This window comes from Mytilus galloprovincialis, chromosome 14, assembly GCF_965363235.1.
Source record: "Mytilus galloprovincialis chromosome 14, xbMytGall1.hap1.1, whole genome shotgun sequence".
In the NCBI taxonomy this organism is placed as follows: Eukaryota; Metazoa; Mollusca; class Bivalvia; order Mytilida; family Mytilidae; genus Mytilus; species Mytilus galloprovincialis.
In genome coordinates this window covers 65,037,569-65,063,061 of record NC_134851.1, presented here as the reverse complement: position 1 = coordinate 65,063,061, position 25,493 = coordinate 65,037,569, and the positions used below count along the sequence as shown (strand labels likewise).

The following is a 25,493-nucleotide window of genomic DNA, read 5'->3' as shown; positions in this document are numbered from 1 at the left end:
ACACAACTACAAAAATATTTTATCTCGAATTTAAGAAAAAGATTAAAATAAAATACTATGTAAATAGTATACTACAACCAAATATCTTTCCGGTCAAAGAATGGTGGTTACAATTGTTGTTAATTGACTCTTAAGATCTATAATGAATTGATGCATTGCTATAATAAACAATATTCAGTACAAAACATAAGAAAACGACAGCTATATGTATCAATGACTTACCAAGTTCATCAGCAAAACAGGTGAATGATTAAATTAAGCTTCTACAGGTACTCACAATTAATTCACTAAAAACTTGTTTAACTAAAAAAAAATACCAGGTGATAATATCGAGGCGCTTCAGAGGATTTCATTGTTTGTTGATCGGTCTAATAAAGCTTAAACATAGGTCTAAGCTCTATAGCTTTTTTGTTTGATAGTGTTATTGTTATAGTGCTGCTCAAATACAATTCATATAAAAATGAAACAACTACCAACATAATCCAATTAGTTAGAGAGTCAAACAAGTAAAAAGTTTAAAAGGATTGAGAATTCCAAAAAAAGGTTGTGCCAAATAGGGCTTAGGTAATCTATGCCTGGAATAAGAAAAACCTTAGTATTTCGAATAATTCCTTCTTTTGCAGACAGTAAATTTATGAAAATGAATGACCATATAAGCGATATTCATGTCAACACCGAAGTGCTGACTACTTGGCTGGTTATACCCTGGTGATACGAAACGTCCACCAGCAGTGGAATCGACTAAATTTCCTGGATATTTTGATAATATTGAGCTTCCTCTTATTTGTTATATTTACAAGAAATCTACCCGTAAATTTGTGTTTAATTATATTACATTTATGGACCCATTTTCCATGTTATAACAGAAGATCTTAACATCGTTCAAGACCGAGAGTTAAAAAATACCTCAGTAAAGGGCCTAAATATCGTCCATCTCAATTATTAATTGGAATTAGTGTCGTAATATCATCCACCACTCGCTCCGTACTTACTGTTTGAAATGGATAAAACGGGAAAAAGCTGATAAAAAATATTTGGAATATTTTTGTAATCCAGTAATGAACATAGTTGATATTCGTATTCAACGTTTCAAAGAACATTTTACTCTTAACAATAACCACAATAAACCTATTTCTCGTAGCAAACAGAAACTTAAAGAACTAGCCAAGGAATTTGTTTTTTTTGTCCCGGCCGATAAAGCTGTTAATAACATTATTATTGTTTGACGTAAATTTTACATTGAGGTTCTAAAAAAAGAAATCGCCAATTCACCAACATTCCAACTGGCTCTATTTTCAGAAAACGACATCTGTAACAAACATAAACTTTTAGTTACCTCTTTACAAGCAGAACCAAATACAATGAAAGTCCCAACTATGTATTAGCTTCCGAAGCTACAAAAACACCTTACACATATAGATTCATTACGTCTTTAAGCCATTGTTCAACTACTAAATTGTCTATTTTCTTACCAGTACACTTGGTACAATCAAAAACCTGATATTTTTTTCAAATAAGGCCTTTGAAAATAGTGGAATAAATTACTTTTGGAATGCCAAGAACTCGTTGGAAGGACTTGAACAATTGCATGCATATATTGGTGATTTTTAATCTACCCTATATACCACATTGCCTAACATTCTCATTAAGAAAAAAAGTCACACCTAATGAAATTGGCATTTAAAAAGTCAGAATGTGAATATATATGTTCAAACTCTTTTAGGTCATTTTTTAGTAGCAATAAACAAAAAAACTATGTCAATAGAACATGCTTTATCACTATATCTGCCCTTGAACTTTTACTAGATACAATTTTTGTTCGCTTTGGAGATTCCGTATATCGTCAGGCTATCGGAATTCCAATTGGGACTTGCTGTGCACCAATTATTGCGGACCTTTTTAGTATTGCTATGAGTTACAATGTATGACAAAAATCAGCAAAGACCCATCGAAACAACATCTCATACACAAAGTTAATAATACTTTAAGATATTTGGATTATATGTTGGCTCTCAAAAAGGACGACTTCAGTATGTATACTAAAGACATTTATCCTGTTGAACTTACTTTAAATAAAGCTAATACTAACAATGACCACTGCCCTTTCCTCGATCTTCATATATATACCATTACCGGAAAGAGTAATACTAGAATAAATGATAAAAGAGATGATTTTTCATTTCCTATCGGTAATTATCCATTTTTAGATGGTGACGTTCCCTTGTCACCATCTTACGGTGTTTATATATCTCAATTTGTACGATTCGCTCGTGTATGTAACAATGTTTATGATTGAAATTAGAGAAATCGATTTCTGAAATATTATTACACCAGGGTTTTCGATATCACAGACTAGTCAAAACATTTACTAAATTTTATGATCGGTATAAGGACATCATTCGTAAATATAGCTCAACATGCAGACTTCTTAGGTATTTCACATCCATTTTTGTATGGAAGTATTCTTTATAAAGCACACAAATGTCAGTGTTCACCTCAGAAGCTAACAAAACCTTTAAATAGATTTATTAAGAAGGGATATAGTTACGATACTGTTGTCAGGTCATCAAAGAGACAATAACTCGACCATAGAACAGACAACAGCATAAGGTCACCAACAGGTCTTCATTGCAGCCAGAAATTCCCGCACCCAGAGGCGTTCTTCAGCTGGCCCCTAAACAAATATGTATACTAGTTCAATGATAATGAACGCCATACTAAACTCCAAATTGTACACAAGAAACTAAAATTAAAAATAATACAAGACTAACAAAGGCTATAGGCTCCTGACTTGAAACAGGCGCAAAAATGCGGCAGGGTTAAACTTGTTTATGAGATCTCCCCAATCCCCCCATACCTCTAGCCAATGTAGAAAGGTACACGCATAACAATACGCACATTAAAATTCAGTTCAAAAGAAGTCCGAGTCTGATGTCAGAAGATGTAACCAAAGACAATAAACAAAATGACAATAATACATACATAACAACAGACTATTAGCAGTTAACTTGTTGTCGGGATGTACAAGTACCCGCCCACGTCCACGTGTATTTGTGTCCATCTGATGAGCCTTTTTCAACTGATTTGTATAGTTCGTTCTTATGTTGCACTGTTTTACCACTGTTCCAGTTTACGGGAGGGTTGGGATCCCGCTAAAATGTTTCAGCCCGCCACATTATTTATGTATGTTCCTGTCCCAAGTCAGGAGCCTGTATTTCAGTGGTTGTCGTTTGTTTATGTGTTACATATTTTTTTTCGTTCTTTTTGTTATATAAATAAGGTCGTTAGTTTTCTTGTTTGAATTGTTTTACATTATCCTACTGGGGCCTTTTATAGCTGACTATGCGGTATGAGCTTTGCTCATTGTTGAAGGCCGTACGGTGACCTATAGTTTTTAATGTCGGTGTCATTTTGGTCTCTTGTGGATAGTTGTCTGATTGGCAATCATACCACAGTTTCTTTTGTATATGCCAGCTCCAAACTTCTATTAAACTGATTGAAAAATTATGTCTTTATCTTATGAATATCATGCACAATCCAGCCCGTTAGGGTTTTAGTATCATACCATCATTATAAATATGAGTAGAACATAAGGTCTGCCGAGCGTTTAAATATTTAGAATGTACTGTCGAGATAAACAATATGTAGGCAAACTTGTTCGTTCTTTTCAACTGATCTTACGATGTGACGCCTTTTTTCATGCCGTCACAATAGGATATTCAGAGGAATTCAAGAACATTCGACGTCATAATTGAGTTATGACCAAAGAAGAGCTGAGGTCGAACGATCCACACATTGATTAAATAAACATAATCAAATTTGTCAGGAAAAGAATCAATCGTGTAAGAATTAGAGTAAATGAACTAACACATCATAATTATAACAGTTATAAAACCGAGGAGATAATTTATTCGAGTTTTATCTACAACAAAATCCATTCAATATATATTTTAAAAAAATGAAATGATGAATATAACATCTGAACATTAAAAATTGCGGCTTCAACGTTTTCGTATGACAACGATCAATAAAGTTCCAAGCATGCTGATGCTAACACCATTGTTCAACGCCTATGTGGCATCAAGTACTAGGGTACAACGCACGCCTCGCTTCTGATAGGTTATCTATAAAATATGAACAAACAACTAGTAGAACTTTTACCTGAGTACGGTAAAAATGTTTTTTGAAAGTATTTGTTCAGTTATTTCAAGTTTCCTAAAAAAAAACGTTTCATCATCATTGATGGCCCGACAAAACTTAAATCATTTACTATGAAAAATGAGAAAAAAATATGTACACAAAACTAATTTCTCTTATTAAATACTTGTATTTGATAGATCGCATTTTGTAAACGGGACAGAGTACTATTTACATTTGAACGTGTTTTGTTTTTTACTCTTATTGTTAATATTTCCTTGGTATCATCGGTCTTTTCTTTTGAACCGTCAGCTTAACAATTAACACGTTATATCAATATTTAAAAACTATCAACTAAAACTCATAAAAGAAAATGTTGATTCTATATAGCTAGCATAACGAAAATAGGATAATATTCATATTGAGTATAGGTTTTCGTCGCCCATGGATACAAGTATCATTTCTCATAGAACATTTTTTTTTTGTTATGGATTCTCTGTATAATTCTTTAATACATACAATGCATATCGTGAACATAATCCATGATATTAAAATACTGACATTCCATATTCCAATAGGCAACATTTTGTAAAGCTGTATTGTGTTTCCTAATTCAAATGAGAATCAAACGAACCATTTTAGCTTTAACTATCTAACTACAATGAACAGTGATACTACTTACACTCAAGTGTGACGTACGACACACCAAACCAATGAAGACACTCCGTAAATAGTTTGATATGGGTCAACCGTTATCGCAGGGAAAACTGTCATTTTTTTTACTATATTTTAACTGAAATGACAAATGTTAAATGAAATCTTATAATGATAGAACTACAATCTCTACTGTTATTTTTGTGTATTCATATTTTAAGAAAGGTAAACAAACCTGTACCCTTGACACTACGCGACATCGATACTTTTCTAAGTTGACAAAGCAACACGTCGATCGTACCCATTTGTCAACCGTGATAATTGTTAAATGAAACAATGTCATTGCCATAGTTTTTCTGCTAAACATTTAATTGACAAGTTTTGGTTTAAAACGTAACGAGTTTTCGTCCTACTCTAACATCAATCAATTTATTTCAAAACTACTGCATTTTTCTTGTATCCCTGGTGTATCGACTGGAGAACTGTCATACACAAGTATTGCACAGGTTGGCACTCCTGAGCGGGTGGGGAACAAGAAGGTGAACTGTGTTTTTTTTTTACCAAAAGTATCGCTTAAGTCGACGCTAGGGAACGTATTGCCCTTGATGTTGGTTATGAAAGATTCGTTTATTATTGAAGACCCTACATTAACTGTCAAGATGAAAAAACAAACATACATGCCCTGTTTATTGATATTTTTTCGTATTTTTTCTATGTATTGTGTGCGATATTGCCCCTTGAAAATTAAAATTTTCCCCAATAAACAATATCTTTATGTTATAATGTGTATACTTTTTCATTAAAAACATAATAGTTTTTTTCGGGAAAAGTATTGTTGATTGAGGAGGAGGATTCGCTTCGATGATGTCAGTGCTACATTTCAATGAAAAGTCATTTTGTTGATGCCTTTCGAGGTTATATTAATATCTATTATTACTTACATATTAGATACACATGTTTATTTCCCAACATTGTTCTGGAATGAACTAGATGTTACTATATCTTAATATTAGTCATTTAATTCTTCAGTTATATAAATATCAATTTAATCAAAAGAAACTGAAATAACGATGAACCTGCAAGGATCGAACAAAAAAACGTATGCATATTCAATCATATATAATCGAAAAAAAAAAGAAAAATAAAGTAATCGTTAAACAAACAAGCGAACAGATGTTAACATTATCATATCCTTGCAACACTAAATAATATTAAGTCAGTTGACACATCAAAATATAAAAAAACACACACTCACTACAGATCAACCGACACCTTTTCTATGCAATAATTATTGAATTGAACTGTAGTTGATTATGCTATGCTATCAACTGCCAATAGGTTACATAATAGTAAATTAACTAATTAAACAAATATGACAAAAACATTTTGTATGTTATAAGCTAAGTGCAAAAAGTTCGGGCGTTCATATCAGAGATTAGCAAGATGTTAATTTAGTAAAAGTATTAGTTAAAAAAGTTGTAGGTTAATACCGTTTTATTCTTGAAAAGATAAATATACATGCACAAGCAAATGAAATTAACAAAATAAACTGATGTTTATGATATATTAGTATATTGATATACAAAATCATGAAATTCAGACAATGAAATAATCTTCTAACAAACCATTTAATGACTTTTTAGTTCTGGTATATTGCATTGAATATATTGTCCAGACTACAAATTATTCAATAACATAAAAAACAACTTATTGAAAACTCTAAGCTCATTTTCATCATACACTAATTACCATACATTTTGCTAATTTGGCTTATGTATGTTTATTTGTTTTGCTCAAATATTGTTGTCAATGTTATAGAATTCTATGCGACTGTCATCAAGTTAAAGATTGAGCTAGCTCACAAAAAACAGAATTATTCCACCATTTTCTTCATAAGAAAATGTCTGTACCAAGTAAGGAGTATGACAGGTGTTTCCCATGTAATTTTTATTCGTTTGATGTGTATGACCTTACAATTTAGATATTTATTGAAGCCCTTTCCTTTTAATTTTTTCTTAAAGTTCGGGATTTTTGTTATTCATTTTTTTTTCGTATCATCGATTACAATTTAAAATTAATCGCTCAACTATGATTTCTTGTTAATATGTTATCATTAATATACTTACATTTTTCATTAAGGACAATTACACTAAAAATTCTCTCTGGATCTGAGTGTAAAATATTCGTTGTAGTACTAGTTTTAGATACTGTGACATTGATTATTGAGGTCCCAGTTGCACAGAATATGTTGCTTCCATAGACATGAATGCCTATGTTAGTAGAGGCTGCATTTGTGCCGACAACTTTTATTTCATTCTCTCCATTGAAAGTTGAAGATTTTAAATCGCCACTGTTATATTCCATCCAATAAAGTTGATTTCCGGTGGCATCTTATATAAAAAGAAATAATACTGAATAATTCTTATATGATTTGCATATTAGGAAATACCTTGATATGATTGGTCGAGAGATACTTGATCTTGACGTTGGTTATTTTTTGATAGACAAAGATCGAATTTCTTTTCGTTCCCATTGTTAACAAGATGGCGGCGATAATAATACCGACGTTAAAAAAAAAAATTTAATGCACATTAATCGTTTAACAAAATAACAACAACAAAAAACATTCGTTTGAATGAAGAGTTTTAAGAGAAACAAAAATGTTTTTGTAGTTTATTTTTTATCACATTGAAAATGTCATGGAGTACATATTTTGCGTATGCTTATAAACATATTCATGCGCCATGACTATTCGATGACTGAAATGATACAATCTACGTGCGATAGAGGTAACGAGTGTGTACTTATATTTTCCATCCAATTTTAAAGAATCATAAGGATTTAACCCCCTTTTAAAGGAACTTATTTGTATATAAACTTTGGACTTTTATTTGTTTGTGAGTGAATTGGTAGGGTTTATACACCAATAAATTCCTTTAAAAAGGCGTTTTATCCTATATTATTTTAACTGTTGAAGGTTTGGTATTATTGAATTAAAGTTTATTTTATTGCAGATTATTGACTCATTCGTACCCAATAAAATTGAGAATGGAAATGGGGAATGTGTCAAAGAGACAACAACCCGACAAAATAAAAAACAACAGCGAGGGTCACCAACAGGTCTTCAATGTAACGAGAAATTCCCGCACCCGGAGGCGCCCCCCAGCTGGCCCCCAAACAAATATACACTAGTCCAGCGATAATGAACGCCATACTAATTTCCAAACTGTACACAAGAAACTAAAATTAAAATAATACAAGACTAACAAAGGCCAGAGGCTCCTGACTTGGGACAGGCGCAAAAATGCGGCGGGGTTAAACATGTTTGTGAGATCTCAACCCTCCCCCTATACCTCTAACCAATGTAGAAAAGTAAACGAATAACAATACGCAATGTATCACTTGTTGACTGCCTCTTTGAAGGTTGAAGTCAGATGCATTGTTTAATGTGTGGCCTAATCGTCAACGTATTAATTAAAACACTGAAATCCTAACTAATTACATATATACAGTGTATGACTAGCAATTTGTACCTATACAGGCCTATTAAAGTTCACTGTTACAAAAATGTATCCATCTTTTTTACTTTTATCTGAAATATTTGAACTTCGAATAGAAACTATGCTAACATGCACAATCAGCCAGTTTAGGCTAAAAAAGGCAACAATAGTATACCGCTGTTTGAACGTCATACATCGATTGCATACATATATGTGATGTGGTATGATGAAATTACCCTACTGTACAGATGACTGTATGTGTCATATAAAATGAATGCAAAATTGAAAAAAAAACTATTTCATGTTAAGTGTTTACTTATCGATATTAAAAAATATCAGAAAAAAGTACCTCTGCAAATTAGAAATATAAAAAATACGCGTTTATATATAGAAGATATTAACCCGGAAACCGATTAAAAAGACGTAAATAATTGAACTGCTGCGAAAAAAAGCGTAAAAGGTTAATAATTTTGATTCTTTGGAAACTAATTGATGACTATTTGTTTGTTTTTTTAACATTTATTATCTGTAAGATAACTCACATAGACTCAAACCATATATTCTGTGTGGACTATTGATGATTGTCTGTTTCTCAGTTCCATTTAGTCTAGCTTTTTTATATTTCCATTAGTTGTGTATGTACTGTAATACATCCATCTGTTTTAATTACAAAATTATATGAAACTCACAAATACAATTAACTAATTATAGATACATGCACTGAACATTTTACGCCACATTTGAGTTTCGTCTACAAATAACCAAACAGTGCCGCTAAAAGACAATGCCGTTTAAAGTACAAATTCAAAAAATTATTGCCTAAAATACCTTAGGTCATTTATTATCGTTTAGAAAGTCTTTTCGAAGTTTGAAAATTTTGTAAACAGTAAATTACCATATCAATGACACAGAGTACTTAGGTTTTAGCAACAGTAGCATAAAAATGGTTTTCTGGTTAAACAAAGTAATATGGTTTGTTTCTCTTACTTATGATTGGATTATAATCATTGTTATTTACCATACTGTACCACTGTGTACAACACACTAACTTTCATGAAATTCTTAGCCACTACATTGAAAACAACAGCTTAAACAAAATTATGAAATACAAGGACTTGCAACAAATGGAAATTCTCTAAAAACTGACAAAACTTTAATGGAAGGCCTAAAGAACCCATACAAAATGTTTGAGTCTTTGTAACGGTACCATCTGAGGTAAATGGTTGGTTAAACCTAGTTATATAGCTGAACCTACATCTCGATTAACAGAAACTGTTGTAATATACAACTCAGATTGTATAACTTTGCCCACAAGGAGGGTCTACCTTGTTTGACATACAAATGTTCATAATTTTATTGAAAATGCAATTCACTGATCAATGTAAATATAATGGAAATTGATGAGACTGTCATCAAAGTTAGAGGGTTAGCGCTATAAAACCAGGTTTAATCCACCATTTTCTACATTTGCAAATGTCTGTACCAAGTCAGGAATATGGTAGTTCTTGTCCATTTGTTTTTGATGCGTTTTGTTATTTGATTTCACCATGTGATTATGAACTTTCCGAATTGATTTTCCTCTAAGTTCAGTAATTTTGTGATTTTACTTTTTAATATATTTTTGTTTCGCAGTTCAAATACCTCAATTGCGCTAGACGTGTATCTCCGCTAGTTAATCAAGCTGGCGATCTTTCTGTTGTTTTGTCTTCATTTTTAGATAGAAAACAAAATAATCTCAGCAGAAAATGTACATGCTCTCAGTAAAAAGCCAGTATCTTACGCTCAATACAAACCTGTTTGAATTATCTAATGTAATAACATAAAGCGGACCATCTTGGAGTACAATTATTTTATTTGACCCATCTAAATTACATCTATAAGGCTTTCCTGTTCCATATTCAGTCAGATACACGTGGCTGTATAGTTGATCAATGGCAACACCAACCGGTTTATCTGCCTTTGTTACAGTTTCTGAAACGTATGGTTGTTCTGAAGGATATCGAAATCTAAGTGTAAACAAAAAAGGACATGTGTCAATACCTCTTGAGTAATATAAATGTAAACATACAAGCAAATTATGAAATTCCAAATAGTGGAACTGATTACTTTTGAAGTGTCAAACAAATTACGGAAGTGTTTGATAATTATGATTTTTTTATCCTATATACCACTTTGCATCATAATCCCTTTAAGAACAAAAACATACACCGAACCTCATCATAATCTAAATAAAACATACACCATTTTATGAATTGGTATAGAATTTAAACTATTTCACGAATGTGATCTACCGATATAAAGGTGTGTACTACCATGAGATACACGAGGGGCTGCACATGTTGAGTAGGATCTGATTATACTTTCGGAACTCTTTCTGAGTTTCAGAGGGGTTCGTGTTGCTTAGTTTTCAATCTTATAGATTTCAGTCTATTCAAGGTTTCATAAATAAATCAGGCCGTTTCTTTCAATTGAAATTTGCCATTTCGGGACTTTTTATACATAATCTGACTATTTGGTTTGCACTTTACTTAATGTTGAAGACATAATGGTAACTGTAAGTAATTCATCTCCATGTAAATTTATCTCTGGTGTAGATTTGTCTCATTGGCAATCGGGTATGATTCCACCTTCTAACAAATAGAAGAAAAAAAAACGAAAACTTTTGTTTGATAGAAAAAGCGTGGTCACATGTTTGCAACAATAACTGCAACCGAACAAAGGGAAATATTTTATGACAAGTGGTAATCCCAAAAAAACAGAAATTGTGTTTGCATGCATTTGGTGTATTAATTCATAATGTATATTGTTTCTGTACAAGGTTTGCTACCGAGAAAAAAAACAACATTGCTTTGCGTGGCTTTCATCTCTATTATTTTTCTAAATCATGTTCTGGTGAAAGTTCACATTATAGGGGTGCCTGGATATTTTTTTAATATAGGAAAATTTAATTTAAAACATGTATATAAAATATACCTCAAGATATCATTCCGTTCAAACCTTGTAAAATAAACATATTCATATTTATAGCCATAATCTATAGAATGTATGACACTTTGTAGATTCGTTAACAAATCAGCTACTTCACCAGTGGTTAAGTCTCTTTCTTTGATTTTCCCATTAGTTGAAAAGATAATCTTGTGTTGATGACCTAGAATAAAAAAGGAAACTGTTTTCAAGTAAAGTAGTGTTTGATTTCTTTTGTAGTTTGCTAACACAATGGATACCATCCCCCAAGTTTTGGTAGGAAACGTGTTTCCCATTCCTTATTTTTTTTTTATGTTGTCAGTTTATTTTGACTTTACAGTTTAAATGTCCATTTATTATCTTTCGCATCTCTTTTTGTTACTTACAAAATAGCACTTTCTTTTAATTTCGGTCCATTCATTGTCTGTTTGTATTGTAGGGCGATATTCTTATGCGATGTTTGCATCGTTTATCACAAGGTTATATCAGTTCTGAATTACCAGTATGCAACTGCTAGGGCAGGTAACCTTTTTGAAAAAACTATGCTTGTGTTTGATCATATTCCGAGTTCTTATTATTTGTTCTTCTCCTCTTACCAAACCAGTTATTTTCGTCGTTTTTTTCATTATGGGAACTACATTGTGCGTTAAATTATATAAATGTAAATGAGTGATGAGGGTCCTGATATAGGTTCACGTCACTGTACTTTTCGTTTTATTCCTTTATTTATTTTTTTTATGTTAGTTGTCGTACAGACACCACTACTTCCATTGTGTTCATAAGAAAACATGCATCTTATAGCGGACTTGACACTGTGAATTTGTTGCATTATATCTGCAATGATAACAATAACATGTTTTAAAAATCATAAGATTTCTTGGTATAACTATTGGTTTCTGAGAATACGACTAAACATGTCAAGCTCATTACACCCGCTTCGGTGCAAGATAAAAACAAATGACTATAACATCAATAATCCTGTTTTCTGGATCTGATCCAGCTATATAACAAAAAGGATATCAAAAATCCTAGTTAAAGGTTTTACCTTTGAAACTATTTAAAATCAGACCATATTTTTGGGAACGTTGCATTTGTCTATATTGACACTAAGACAAAATGTTAAGATTTTGTTCTCCCCTTACCAAACCAGTCATTTACGTCTTAGTTAAAGGTATTATATTGACACTAAGACTCAATGTTACGATATTTTCATACACAATGATGGTATCCAATGTAAGCAATAATGTAAGAATAAATGGCAAAGTTTGAATTACTTACCTTTGTCAATACAGTTAATATAAATCATAATTCCAAATAAAAGACAATTCATATTGAGATATGTCATTCAACATTAGTCTGGTGTATCTGAATATGATTACAGTGATTTGAATCCAGTGTATCGGGTATATTATTTCTTATTAAGTGTAGGCTACGTTTTTTAACGTATAAAAAGACTGTTCATTACCAATTTTGTCTATTTTAGATGTCTACTACACAAACTATACTCGGATATTATACGCTGAAATTAAGTAATATGAAGTATCATGTTTTATTTGTACATCAACTATTAAAAAAACTTGACGTCAAGTTAAAAGTGTCATTTTATTGTAACTCGGTATAATTTATACACATATGATCTGAATAAAGTTAATGTGACGAAAAAAAACATAAATTATAATTTTTACTTCATATTTGACATTTAAATTGGTAACTTAATATTGTTACACATTGTAAAATATCCTATACTTCCTTTGTATATATAAAAAGTCGATGTTGATTCATTTTGAATGTATCATAAAAATCCTTTTTTAAAGGCTTTCTTTTTCGAGGTAAAACATAAAGTTCGTGGGTTTAACTTAATTTTTAGTATTCAAAAGTTCATTAGTTAATAAATGAAAGCAAAAACATAATTCATTCAGATTTTCATTTGTATATGTTACAGGCATTTTCTAAATTTAGGCATTTTGTAAAATGACTGAAATTTTTAGGCATTTTCTAAAATGCCTGGATGATTTAGGCATTTTACAAATTGACTATTTTTTTCAGGCATTTTACAAAATGCCTGAAAATATGGTAAGGCATTTTACAAAATGCCTAAAAGACTAAAACTGAATGGAATGTACTCAAAATTTAACGATTAGAAATATCAATTAAATAATTTTATTTTATCATTAAATATTGCATGAAATTTAAACAGTAAAAGTTTTATAATTGTAATTAAACCAATCATTTACATAAACACTGAAGATGACAATTATTTGTTGCTACATGTAATGTTTGGATGACAGCGACTGTTACACATTTGTCCTGACTTTTTGCAAAGGCAACGTTTAGTGTTACATCTAGTCTTACCACTAGCACTACAGCCACATTTTGTGTAACCCTGACCATCACACAAAGAAACTTTACTGACAGCTTTTCTAAAGGATATTTCATTATCATAATTTACACAATGAATAGCAATAAAATTACTGTCAGATAGTTCAAACTGATTCCTGGTGTAAAGTCCACGTAATATTCCATCTTTAATTCCTAGTTTATAACCATGCTCTTCCTTTCCAGTAACAACAGCCATAAGGTTACGCGGGTCTCCTTTCCCTCGATCCACATGTGGAATTGCAACTAATACATTTGCACCAACATCCACCTCTGTTAAAACTCTTTCCGATAGATTTCTCATCCTGACAGCTTGTTTTGTCATTGAGTCTGATGCATGCCTTCTCTCATTTCTGATTACCTCTTCGTTTGAACACAGGTGACAAGTGATAGTATCAGGTATGGTTCCGTTTGAACACAGCTCATGTATGTACTGTGCACAAGTAGAACACTGGATAATCGAAAAACATGGATTTTCACACACGGCACACACATGAACATCTAATTCTGTTTCCTGAGTTTCAGATAGATTTAATGCTGTATTAAGCTGGCTTTCCTCGTCAAGTTGGTTTGGCTTATCAGAGCTTAACTCATTTGGCCCGTCATTGCTTATCTCATCTGGCTTATCAGAGATTTGCAAATGCTGAATCAGATCTTCCTCCGTCTGTAAAGAACCAAGAATCTCTTGAGGTAGTGATGGTGATGATAGTCCTATCTTAGCATCACAGCCAAACATTGCCTTGTATGGTGATCTGTTAATACCAGAATGATGACTGTTATATTTTTCAAACTGAACAAATTTCAACCCTATATTCCACTTTTTACTGTTGTTCTCTCTCATCCAGATAACCAGCATGTCTTTGATATCTGCATTTCCTCTTTCGACACTTCCTTGTGATTGAGGATGTCGAGGTTTTCCATGGACTATTGTACAATCTGTCCACATGTCTTTCAGTTCTTTGATAATATTGGCCGTAAATTCACGTCCGTTATCCGACTGCAGGATATGTGGGGCCCCAAAAAGTAAAAATATATCCAGTAGCTGATAGGCGACTTCTGAGGCGTGCTTTGATGTAAGTGCTCGCAATATAGCAAACTTGGTCAGATGATCTTGATAATGCATGATAAATCTGAAATCACCATCTCTCATAGACTGCATGTCTACTAGATCAACCTGAGCTCTACTGTTGAAGTCCTTACTTATCAACGGCTTAATAACTAGACCTTTACTGGCAATTTTCCTTTTTTTGAGTTGACATTCTTCGCACATTTCTTTAAACAAATTCAGAGCATGCCTTGTCACATTCGCGTACTTCTTGTTGACCTCTTTTAACATTTTATCTCTTCCACCATGTCCAGTGTTCAAATGTGCTCTCATTATAATGCTGTATATTTCCTCTGCATATGCATAATATAGGATAGGATCTGTCAATGACTGTCGCTTTTTAATCAATTTTTCTACATCACCACAGTGTAACACATCAAATCTGCAATTTCAAAGTATATAAATTTGTTAATTTGTAACTTTTCAATGGTGGCCTCATACAATTAACTTTAAAAATCAATTTAGTAGCAGAAAAAAAGAAAGAAAAACAAAAAGTATCAATGTTTTGTCAATGAATTGGTGCATGCTAAATTTCCAGTGGCAAATATTTCATTCATATTCAAGTGGCCTATGAAGCAACTTAATTAGAGTTGTCTCATTGGCAATCATACCACATCTTTTTATTTATAATTAATGTTATTAGAAGTTGTCAACTCTATTCTTTTATGTGATCATGTACTTTTTTACTTGACCATTTGTTAAAATGAGTGCATCATATTTTTATTTTCAATATTTTGCAAGATGAGCAATTCATAAGAGCCTATAGATTTTCTTATTAACGCTTGCTATGAAAACTTTAAAATAAGTTACAGCTCAACAGAAGAAATGCACCTACCTTTGCATATGATAATAATCCGACGAATGTCCTTTTAATCCAATCTTAATTTTGTTCAAAATAGTTTCATATTTTTCTCTGTTCCATATAATACTTTTCTGATTAGAATCAGAATTTTCAATTAATTGGTTTGTAAATCTTTGTTCTGGTGTAAGAACAACATACCCTTCTGCCATGATGAAAAGAAGATCATTAATGAAATACAGAGTGAGTACTCACTCAAAGTTGTTGTTCTATGGAGTTTCTAATTATAGACACTAAAACTAGTAAAACATAAAAATTTAACCTGCAGGCTAGATTTATAAAGAATAATCTTAAATTTATTTTAATCAATACTTTTTTGTAGGTTTACAATACATTTCTGTCATCTAATTCATGTATTGCATATTTACACAATTTGCCTGAAATAGACCAGGCATTTTGTGGAATTTTCATTAAAATTTTCAGGCATTTTACAAAATGACTAGGTTTTTTTAGGCATTTTACAAAATGCCTGTCAACTTTAGGCATTTTAGAAAATGCCTAAAAATTCAGTCATTTTACAAAATGCCTAAATTTAGAAAATGCCTGTAACATATATATATAATCGAACGTAAACATCGGTGCACTTAATTGTATTATATTATCGCTATATAGGGTACATTTACATGTAGAGGTAACTATAAGTGTAATGCTGTAAAGATGATAATATCGGATACACGAGTTTTGACATATAATAAAGCGATCATTAGCATAGGCTATCACGTTTGTTTATCTTTAAATGATGATATTAATGTTATTTAAAGAAATGTAGAAATGACGCATAATTTATGATTCGATATATCTTTTATTGACAACTCAATGACCCCTATGCAAAGCTATTAACGTATTCATTTTCATATAGTGTTATTGCTTATTTCCTATCGGAAATTCCAAATGAAACTTCGTCTAATCGTACTCATCTGATGATGCAATTTGATAAATATAAACAAAAAATGCATTGTTCTTCCTTGTATGTATATTTCATAGTTATAAAACATGTGAAAGACATATCAATAAATTTCCACTGATAGTGGTGCTAGCCTTGTATTAACTGTATTTAAGAGCTTTGAATACAATAGTAAAGATAAACGTTTAAAGGTTACTAATGATTTACTGATTTACTATTGTTGCAATCTATTGTAACGGACATCTAACTTACGGATTATTATGTCCTTTTTTAGTGAATCAGTATTGATTTTTTGGATCACATATCAAAGGCAGATATTTGCAAAGTAGTCCTGGCACCATTAGGTGTCTTCAAGACAAAAGGCAACGTCCACATAGCATTGTATGACTAATATATCATCAAACAATATAATATTCTATTACATTTTTCAATAAGATATTAATCAACAAAACCTTATCTGTTCTTGCTTTACTATCTATCCCATTTCATACATGTTATAACTTGAAGCTTGTTATTAAAGTTAAAATTTAATGTTTCTTCGTATGCACTCCGTATACTGTAGCTAGGCGTAGTAGAACTTCGTGTAATTCGTGCAAGAAGCTATACTTTTTTATTACAAAGTTTTTCATGTTTTATTCTAAATTGAGGAAATTTTGTAACCTCGAACGCAATTAACGAATATTTAGGTTGCTTAATATCAACTTCACGTAATCGAATCAAAACACATATTATGTGTTCAAGTTTTACCGAAATTATCTGATTTTAAAGCGTTGTCGTAAATCGTTTCTCGTAAGCTTGTTTGTTCCTTGTGTTTCAAATGAATTTAAGATTTATTCTTATTAGATAAACTATTTTTACTGTTTGGTTATATCTTTGAAAAAAGATAAATGCATGAGTTCAAGACTGAAGAAACAATACGAAAAGAACATGTAAAGCACACAAATGTATTTTACATCGTACACTTGACATAAAATGTGCAGCCTTAATGTGTCTCCCGTATAAGAGGAAGATTTATTTTTTTAAAAGGAAATCATCGTAATGCTTCCGTTTACATTTTCGTTTAATATTTGTTTTGTTTAAATCAAGAAATAAGGAAATCAAAACGATTATAGAACCTTTTATGATGTCTAAGGTAAATCAGTGTACAATCATTTCGAGAAAATATTTGTTGTTGTTGTGTATTATTACCACAGGAAAGGAAATAGCAACTGTTTATTTTGCAGTTATTTTGACATATATCTGTTTGCAGTTATTTTGAATAATCGTTTGTCTGCTTTTTTTCTTCTTCTGTACATTGAACTGCATAATATTTCCTTTTGTTAACATGAAATATGTTTGTTGTTGTCATCCCATTTTTTATATATGCATTGAACAAATTTATAACGCTGATGATCAACTGACATATCAATATACTCACATTTAACCACAGTTGTGATCACAAATGGATGAAGAATGCGATATTAAAATGCTATATATCAAACTAACGAAAATACAAGCGTTTCAACTATCGCATATTAAGAAAGATAGACAGAGGTCTCAAAAGGGTTTAAAACAAACAAAACCGGGACAAACTGACAAAAGCTGGAAGAGAAAAAGTAAAAAACGACGACAAAAAAGGTTTATAAAACACATCATAATAACCAACAACACCATCCTTACCAATAACCAGAAGTTAGGCAGGTTATATGAAGGGTTCAGTAGATACTGCTCCATAAGTGACACCTTTTGTTATGATAATGTAAGATCAACAGATCACAACCCTGTGTGCGAGATATGACATGCCGATCGATAGTAAAGGCACTCACTTTTCATAAACATTAATCCAACAAGGTTATGAGAAAGATCGACTGAAATCGACACCTTATAAGTTTTAGAGTCACCATCAAAAAGCTGTTGACCATTACTATGTGCGTGTGTCTCAACTTATTAAAGACATGTCTTTGCAGTCTTGAATACCAGAATATTCGTCTAACCTGTACATGTGCTGAGTGTGCATGTCTGACTGAGTGTGGATTTGATGTTTGATAGCCATGCATTTTAGGAGACGCTTAGCTTCATTTGTCTTCTTAATCAATTTCTGAGATTTAAACCATCGGAAAACTACTCACGCTACTGATATCTCTATTTACAGTCATGTGCAATTAGATAATCGTACATATTTTATAATTTACTCTATATGCTGGCGCAGCTGCAAAGTTTTGATATTGGTGTCTATAATGAGTTTATTTGCAACCACTGGGTCGATCCCACTGTTGGTGGGGGTTTTATTCCCCGAGGGTATCACCAGCATAGTAGTCAGCACTTTTGTGTTGATTTGTACTGTCATTGATATGTTCATAATTATAAATTAACTGTTAACAAAACTTGGAATTTTTTAAATACTGAGGCTTTTTTACCTAAAGAATGCATTACCGTAGCTGTATTTGGCAAAACGTTTAGGAATTTTTGGTCCTCAATGCTCTTCAACTTCGTACTTTATTTTGGCCTTTTTAACTTTTATTGATTCAGGCGTCACTGATGAGTCTTTTGAAGACGAAACGCGCATCTGGCGCAGGTGCAAAGTTTTGATCCTGGTGTCTATGATGAGTTAACGGTATAAATTTTTCTGCACCACTTGTGCAGTTTGAAAATCCAAAGCTTATTAAAAATATAAGGAACTATAATCCAAAAAGGTTTAAAAAGTATAACCAAACCTGGACAAGGGATCAGAGCTTCAAATGAAAGATAAACATTTCTGAGTTAGAAATAATTTCTAACATAAAATTACAAAAACAGCATTTTTAAAAAATTCTAAAATAAAAATGGTGAAAATAAATCGATTAAATCAATCTTTACTAAACACATCCGCAATAAATCGATCACTTAACAATTCTGGTGCAACTATGTAACTACATGAAACATATCATACATATTTCCCCCTGTTTACCTTTAACAAATCATTAAAATGCTTATAGAAGATGAGCAAAATGTTTAATCAAAATATAGTTTTTCCTTCAAACTAAGAACAATTAAAAACAAAAATGTGCCTGCATTTTTGCAGCATGTTTGGGCGAAGAATTCAACAAGTGAAAACTGTATCTGTTATTATTAACAGAATAAAATATAATTACAACTGCTTATTAATTCAATTGTATTGAAATGCAATCACACTACATACACAAATGCAATATACGTTAGCCTTATATAAAAAAGAGTTCTTATCTGCATCTTATAAAGAGTCCTGCTTCAAAGATGACGCATCCTGAAGTCATTGTAAATGGTGGCTGATAAAAAAAATCATGTTGTGTTCATACTTTTTTGAAAGATATCCGTCTTAATCATGTTAATCTAAAATAGAATAACAAAAAACAATAAAACAATTATCAAATATAGTGCGCATCTGCAAAGTTTGTACATTTGTTTCGAAAGAAAAAAAATAATTCTAGATTGATGCAATGTTACTGGAATTTAAATAAAAAAACGTAATCATTGAATTTCAGTCAGAGTATTTACTTACCAAAACCGATGGGAAAGAAACAAAAACAATCAAGTCAAACTATCTCAAACACCGAGAACCTATTCACCTCTACTACAAAACGTGCAGATATAGACCCATTTAAACATTACTATGTTTCCAATACTTAAGAGATAACTGTATTGTATTTGAAGCTTGGCGGAAGTCGATCGGTAGTTTTACTGTCGCAAATTTAGTTTACCTGGCGACGTCCGCAAAGCTTCAAATGCAATACAGTTATCTCTATTCTAATGCAAAACAAGTACATAATTCAAATCAAATCATTATTTCCGTGTAAGATTTACATTCAAAAAAAAATCCGCGAAAAGATCTTATTTTTTTGGCCACTTAACTAGGTGACTTCATAGGTATGCTTCCGGTGTCAAATGTAAACACCGGGCGTTTTCTGCTTCTTGGCCGCTTCAGAATGTGGTAAAATTTGATAAAAAGAAGATTTCTAGGTGCAACATGTGAGTTTTTTTTTTTTATTATTATTATTGTAGACATTACACGTCAATACATTCCGCAATTCAAAATGTTGGCTTCCTTAGTTACAGACAAGGAAATCGAGTATTTTACGCTTAATGTCATCCAATCAGAACCATTGATACACAATAATTGTATTAAAATGAGAAGTATAAGCAGTTTATTGACTCATATATTTGCATGTACTGTGTTTTCATCATATTTGATTGTATCGAAGACAAAAAGGTACAAAGACATAGTATTTTGTAAATAAAAAATGTTTTTTTGTTCGTCTTCTTTTGGGTACGACATTTTTCATAGTAATAGCTTCGGTCTATATTCGTATGTTAAGCAATACGTATGTAGAATAGTAAATTGTCAGATAACAGGAAACTGTCTAATGGTTTAACGTTTGATACATAATATGAATTACAAAAAGAAGCATTCAATTCATAAAAATCTTCTGAAAAATAAATTTTGTGACACATCCGCAGTAAACCTGGCGCAACTGAAGAACAATATGGAACATATCAGAAATATTTTCTATGTGTACATTTAATATTTAAAAACACAAACTTAGGCTAAGAATGCTCTAGCCACAACACCGAAACTTAACATTGTATATTATTACTCGATTCTATTGTCTGACATAACTAAGTTGTTTGATAATACGTATATTGCAGGAATAAACTGTAAGATTGAAGGTAAACGATAATTTACGTTTTACCTCGTTAACTATTACACGCACAATGTCTTCCCAATGACCATCCCATTTTGCAGTTCATTTCCGATACGACTTAGCTACGGCCACACAATTATTGCCAATTATTGCAGAAGAACTGTAACATATTTTCACAAATTTTAAACGAAAAATTAAACAAAATCAAATACTATGATATGCATAATGCTATTGATATTAGGGATCTTTCCTTGGTTGTGTTCTTGTTTATTAGAGGACTGTTCTATATAATACGTTGAAGTACGGATGTTGCTTGTGGAGCAGGATGTGTTAACTTATCCAGACCACTTTATAGAAGACGGTTCTCTGATAGATGTGTTGTAAACGTGATTTTTTTTCCATGATTTTGTCAGTTGATCTTTTAGTGTTGCGCTTTCTTGTTTGTGTGAATGATATACTAGCATATGCATTCACTTTGTATTTTGCAGTATCAAAATATTTCAAATACATTTATCAATTAACGGTTGTGATTTTGATCTTCAATGCGAGGAACTTGCCTTCAATTGTGCATGAACTCATTAAGTCATATCGACAAATGGATGCTATCTTAACCAACTCAGATAACATTTATTGAAAGAAACACATGCCAATTTTTCTTGAATATTTTGGATAAAGAAATCTTACCCACTATGTACTGTGTTACGACTGAGTTAGTAAATATATCAACAAACACTGCTTGAAAGCCGATAAAAGCTTAATACAGACTTGAAACTGAGAACAATTTAACATATGAGTGTATGTGCATGTAAAATTCAAACAAAAAAAACTAAAATTTGCAGTCATTGGTAACTTTATAATACGCTAAAAATACTCACACAGATTTGTAATACAAGTACCACTTATGATTTAAACTAATATCTTGTTAGACATATGCAACATGTTTTCGTTACAAATATAAAATAGTAAAAGAAATCATAAATTAAAACGATATAGTAATACATGTTATAAATCAACAAACTACACGGCAGTATATAAAAAAATATCCAACATTATAAAGCTGTTAAATATCATGTGACTATCAACTATATAAACATAAATAACGATTCCACGAAACACCTGTACCATAATAGATATCAAGTTACGAGTTAAGTGTATATTTTGGTAAATATTTGTAAATATCATTTAATTGATTTTAATAAATAAATAAACATGTGCAAAGAAGCCCAAGCAACTATCAACAAAATCACTGAAAAGGTACATGATCAGTAAATGTAATGTTTGTCATATAATGCCTGTAAGTTACTTAAATGCACGTAGCTAAATGTATATATATATATATATATATATATATATATGTTTCATTAATTGAGTTATAAATGCTTACACTTTGTACGCATGTGGTGTGTGTCCATAAATACATTATCAAAAAACAGAAATTGTGATCGCTTTCAATGCATTCATAATATAAATGCGCATACAACGTGGTGTTCAGAGCAGATCTGGTTCTGTTTTCAATATTGAAAGCTTTATGATTGCGATTAAAAATGCCGTTTCGTTGTTGTCTCATTGAAGTATATCATTTTTTTCCCTTTAATTCGTAGTAGCATAATTTTGTACTACATTTAGGAATCTCTTGGTTGTAAATGCGGTTTATTTTTTTTCATGTTTTGACTTTAAAAATAATTTGGTTCAATGGTCTTGATAAGTTTTGCACAGTATATATCGCTATTATGTACATGTATCCCTATGTTTGCATGTGTTTTGTTTGTGCTGACAATTTTGATAATATTAGTTCCATTAAGATTGGAACATTTCAAATCACCGCTCTTTCTTTCAAGCCAAAACAGCCTATCAGGATTATATTCTGGAAGGAAATTTGACACCTGACATTACATATATTCAAAATGCTTTTCGAAATTAGTTATTTTATCATTTTATGTGCAAGATCTACAAACTGTAATGATACACATGTAATGTTTTTATTTAATTTTTGGCCATGGAAGTAATTCTTTAGGTTGTTGCTTTTTTTTAAACTACTCAAATAGATTATATCTGTTATGCTTTAGTGTTTTAAGTTATCTTTTCGTGTTTATATTTTTGCCATATTCCAATCAAGAAAATATGCTCATAACATGCTTAAAAGAAAATTAATATCGATAAGTTTAGTTACCGTAACAAAATATATAAGTAAAAAAAAGTGTCGTATCTTTGCTGTTTTTAAACTCGATGTCATACATGACATACATTAAAATTATTAAAAAAGCTTGTTTTAGAAAAACATGAAACATAAGGAGATTTCGTATGATAGCCAATAAGAAACCATTATCCACTGCAGACCAAATAACACCGATGTCACGGTCAGGTTTTGAACAATGAAGACATGACATTACCGTTTAGTAAGCTGTAGAACGACAAGACTTGACAAAATGCAAGACCCTTCATAGAAGAACATTTATATACAAAACAACATATGATATAAAGCACAACAGGGAACCTGCCGAATCACAAGCTCTGTACTTTGAACAGGCACTTTAGTATGTGGGGGAGGAGGTTAAACATTGTACACAACCCAAACAATCCCCTAAAATGGGAAAGTGTTTTAATAAAACAACATATAAAATCCGTTGACAAGGGCTTGACTCATAATATTGTCACAAACACTAGATACGCACACTATAGATCTTACAGTACTTGCAGGAAGATAGTTCAAAGCCAACACCAACAAATACAAACATCACGTATAAAGACAATAAAATAATCATTACAAATCGACTACATATAGATCTTGGTTACGATGAACAGTTTCAAACGATAAGCTAATGGAGTAATATAGTTGATTCAAGCTGTATCATATCTTATATAGTTAAGTCGAGTTTGACAATGTATCGTCGCTGGGCTTCCAAAAGTTTGTAAATTACAAATTTTTCAAGAAAAATATATCTCACACACAGGCTTTGAAAATTTGGACAAAATGCATGCTTCCAAAATTTCGTATGTGAACTTGAACATTTTTGTAGATAAAATAAAAACTGTGACATTGATGGATTATCCGAGAACTTAAATTATTTTCACAGAAATAAAGAAATGTACAATAATTTTATTCCCAAAGCCTTTATACAACGATTTTCAAATTTTCATACAATATTTTGCAAGCACACTTTACAAACAACTGACATTGGCAATTTTGGTAAATGTCTGATTTGAAACGTTTTAATTGGTCTAACTATATGCTATTTTTAACCAAAAAAGTCATATACGACATTTTGGAAGCCCAGCGACGGTATGTAAGTAGTTTTGGTGAGAACAGCAATGATACAGGTCTAACAGTAAAGTAGCTTGGTTTCAATGTACAAACATGTACCACTCACATGTCTGTTTGTTAATCATTGATAAATAACGCCTTTGAGAAACAAATATATAGAAGTAAATACATTCGATTCAAATCCTAAAAAGCTAAGCATGCCACTTTGTATTTCTTTGATGTAGTTGTTTTATAATTATTTGCAGTAACAGCTTTGAATATTTGCAATTGTTAAAGTTAATTTAACTTGAAATATATGCAGTACTTCGTTATTCATGTATTATGCCGCAGAATGCTTATCGTAAAATCAACACACATCACAACACATCAAATAATAACAAATCATGTAATTGATCTGACTATATAGGGCATGTTAACTCGACTTACGAAAGCTATGTACAATGTAGAGTAGTTTAGAAGATTAGGCAATATGTTAAGTAGTCATGGACATTTAATAAAGTTCAAGAAATGTCATTCCTGTGTATTAGAACTTCTGTCAACCGAATAGACAAAAACTAAATTTTTATGTATCACAAATAAGCTAATCGTACATTGCAAGGCTGTATTTTATATATTAAATATTATAGCAGTGTCAATTTTAATGTTCAGGGTTAATTTAATTCATATTCAGGACGATTCCATGTTAATGGGAAATGGATATATGATATACTTGACTAACACGCTGATTCCTGTTTTATTTCATAACGATTAATGAGGTAACACATCACAGAAATACATGTCACTTTTTCGATCATTTTATCACATATTTTGAACGCGGTTGCATAGCACATGTACCAGAGAAGCGACATATACCCCTTACAGGTTAATACGAGAAGGCGAATTTACGAATTCAGATAAATTCAGTCAAAACATTTAGTATACAAATACTCAGATTTTGTATAATTGTTATCGATACAACTACCCTCAATATGCCCACAGACGTAAAGATAAGCATTTACATTTACACTACGGTCATAACCGTACGGCCTTCAACCATGAACAAGGCCGACACCGTATAACAGGCTATAAAAGGTTTTGAAAAGACAATCTTAAAAT

General features: G+C 31.5%; 1 protein-coding gene and 1 long non-coding RNA gene across 2 annotated transcripts; both read right to left on the bottom strand.

Moving 5' to 3' along the window:
* Window positions 1–6,908: 6,908 nt before the first annotated feature.
* LOC143057989 (uncharacterized) lies at window positions 6,909–11,433 on the bottom strand. The gene is made up of 4 exons (XR_012972904.1): window positions 11,265–11,433; window positions 10,085–10,297; window positions 8,834–8,948; window positions 6,909–7,181 (listed from the first exon to the last, which is right to left on the bottom strand). It is a non-coding gene; the product is annotated as an uncharacterized LOC143057989 (long non-coding RNA).
* Window positions 11,434–13,386: 1,953 nt separating this feature from the next.
* On the bottom strand, window positions 13,387–15,906 carry LOC143059260 (KRAB-A domain-containing protein 2-like). Its single transcript, XM_076232739.1, has 2 exons — window positions 15,572–15,906; window positions 13,387–15,118 (listed from the first exon to the last, which is right to left on the bottom strand). The coding sequence occupies exons 1-2, from the start codon at window positions 15,745–15,747 to the stop codon at window positions 13,510–13,512; spliced, it is 1,785 nt and encodes a 594-aa protein (XP_076088854.1). The 5' UTR covers window positions 15,748–15,906; the 3' UTR covers window positions 13,387–13,509.
* Between the last annotated feature and the right edge of the window lie 9,587 nt (window positions 15,907–25,493).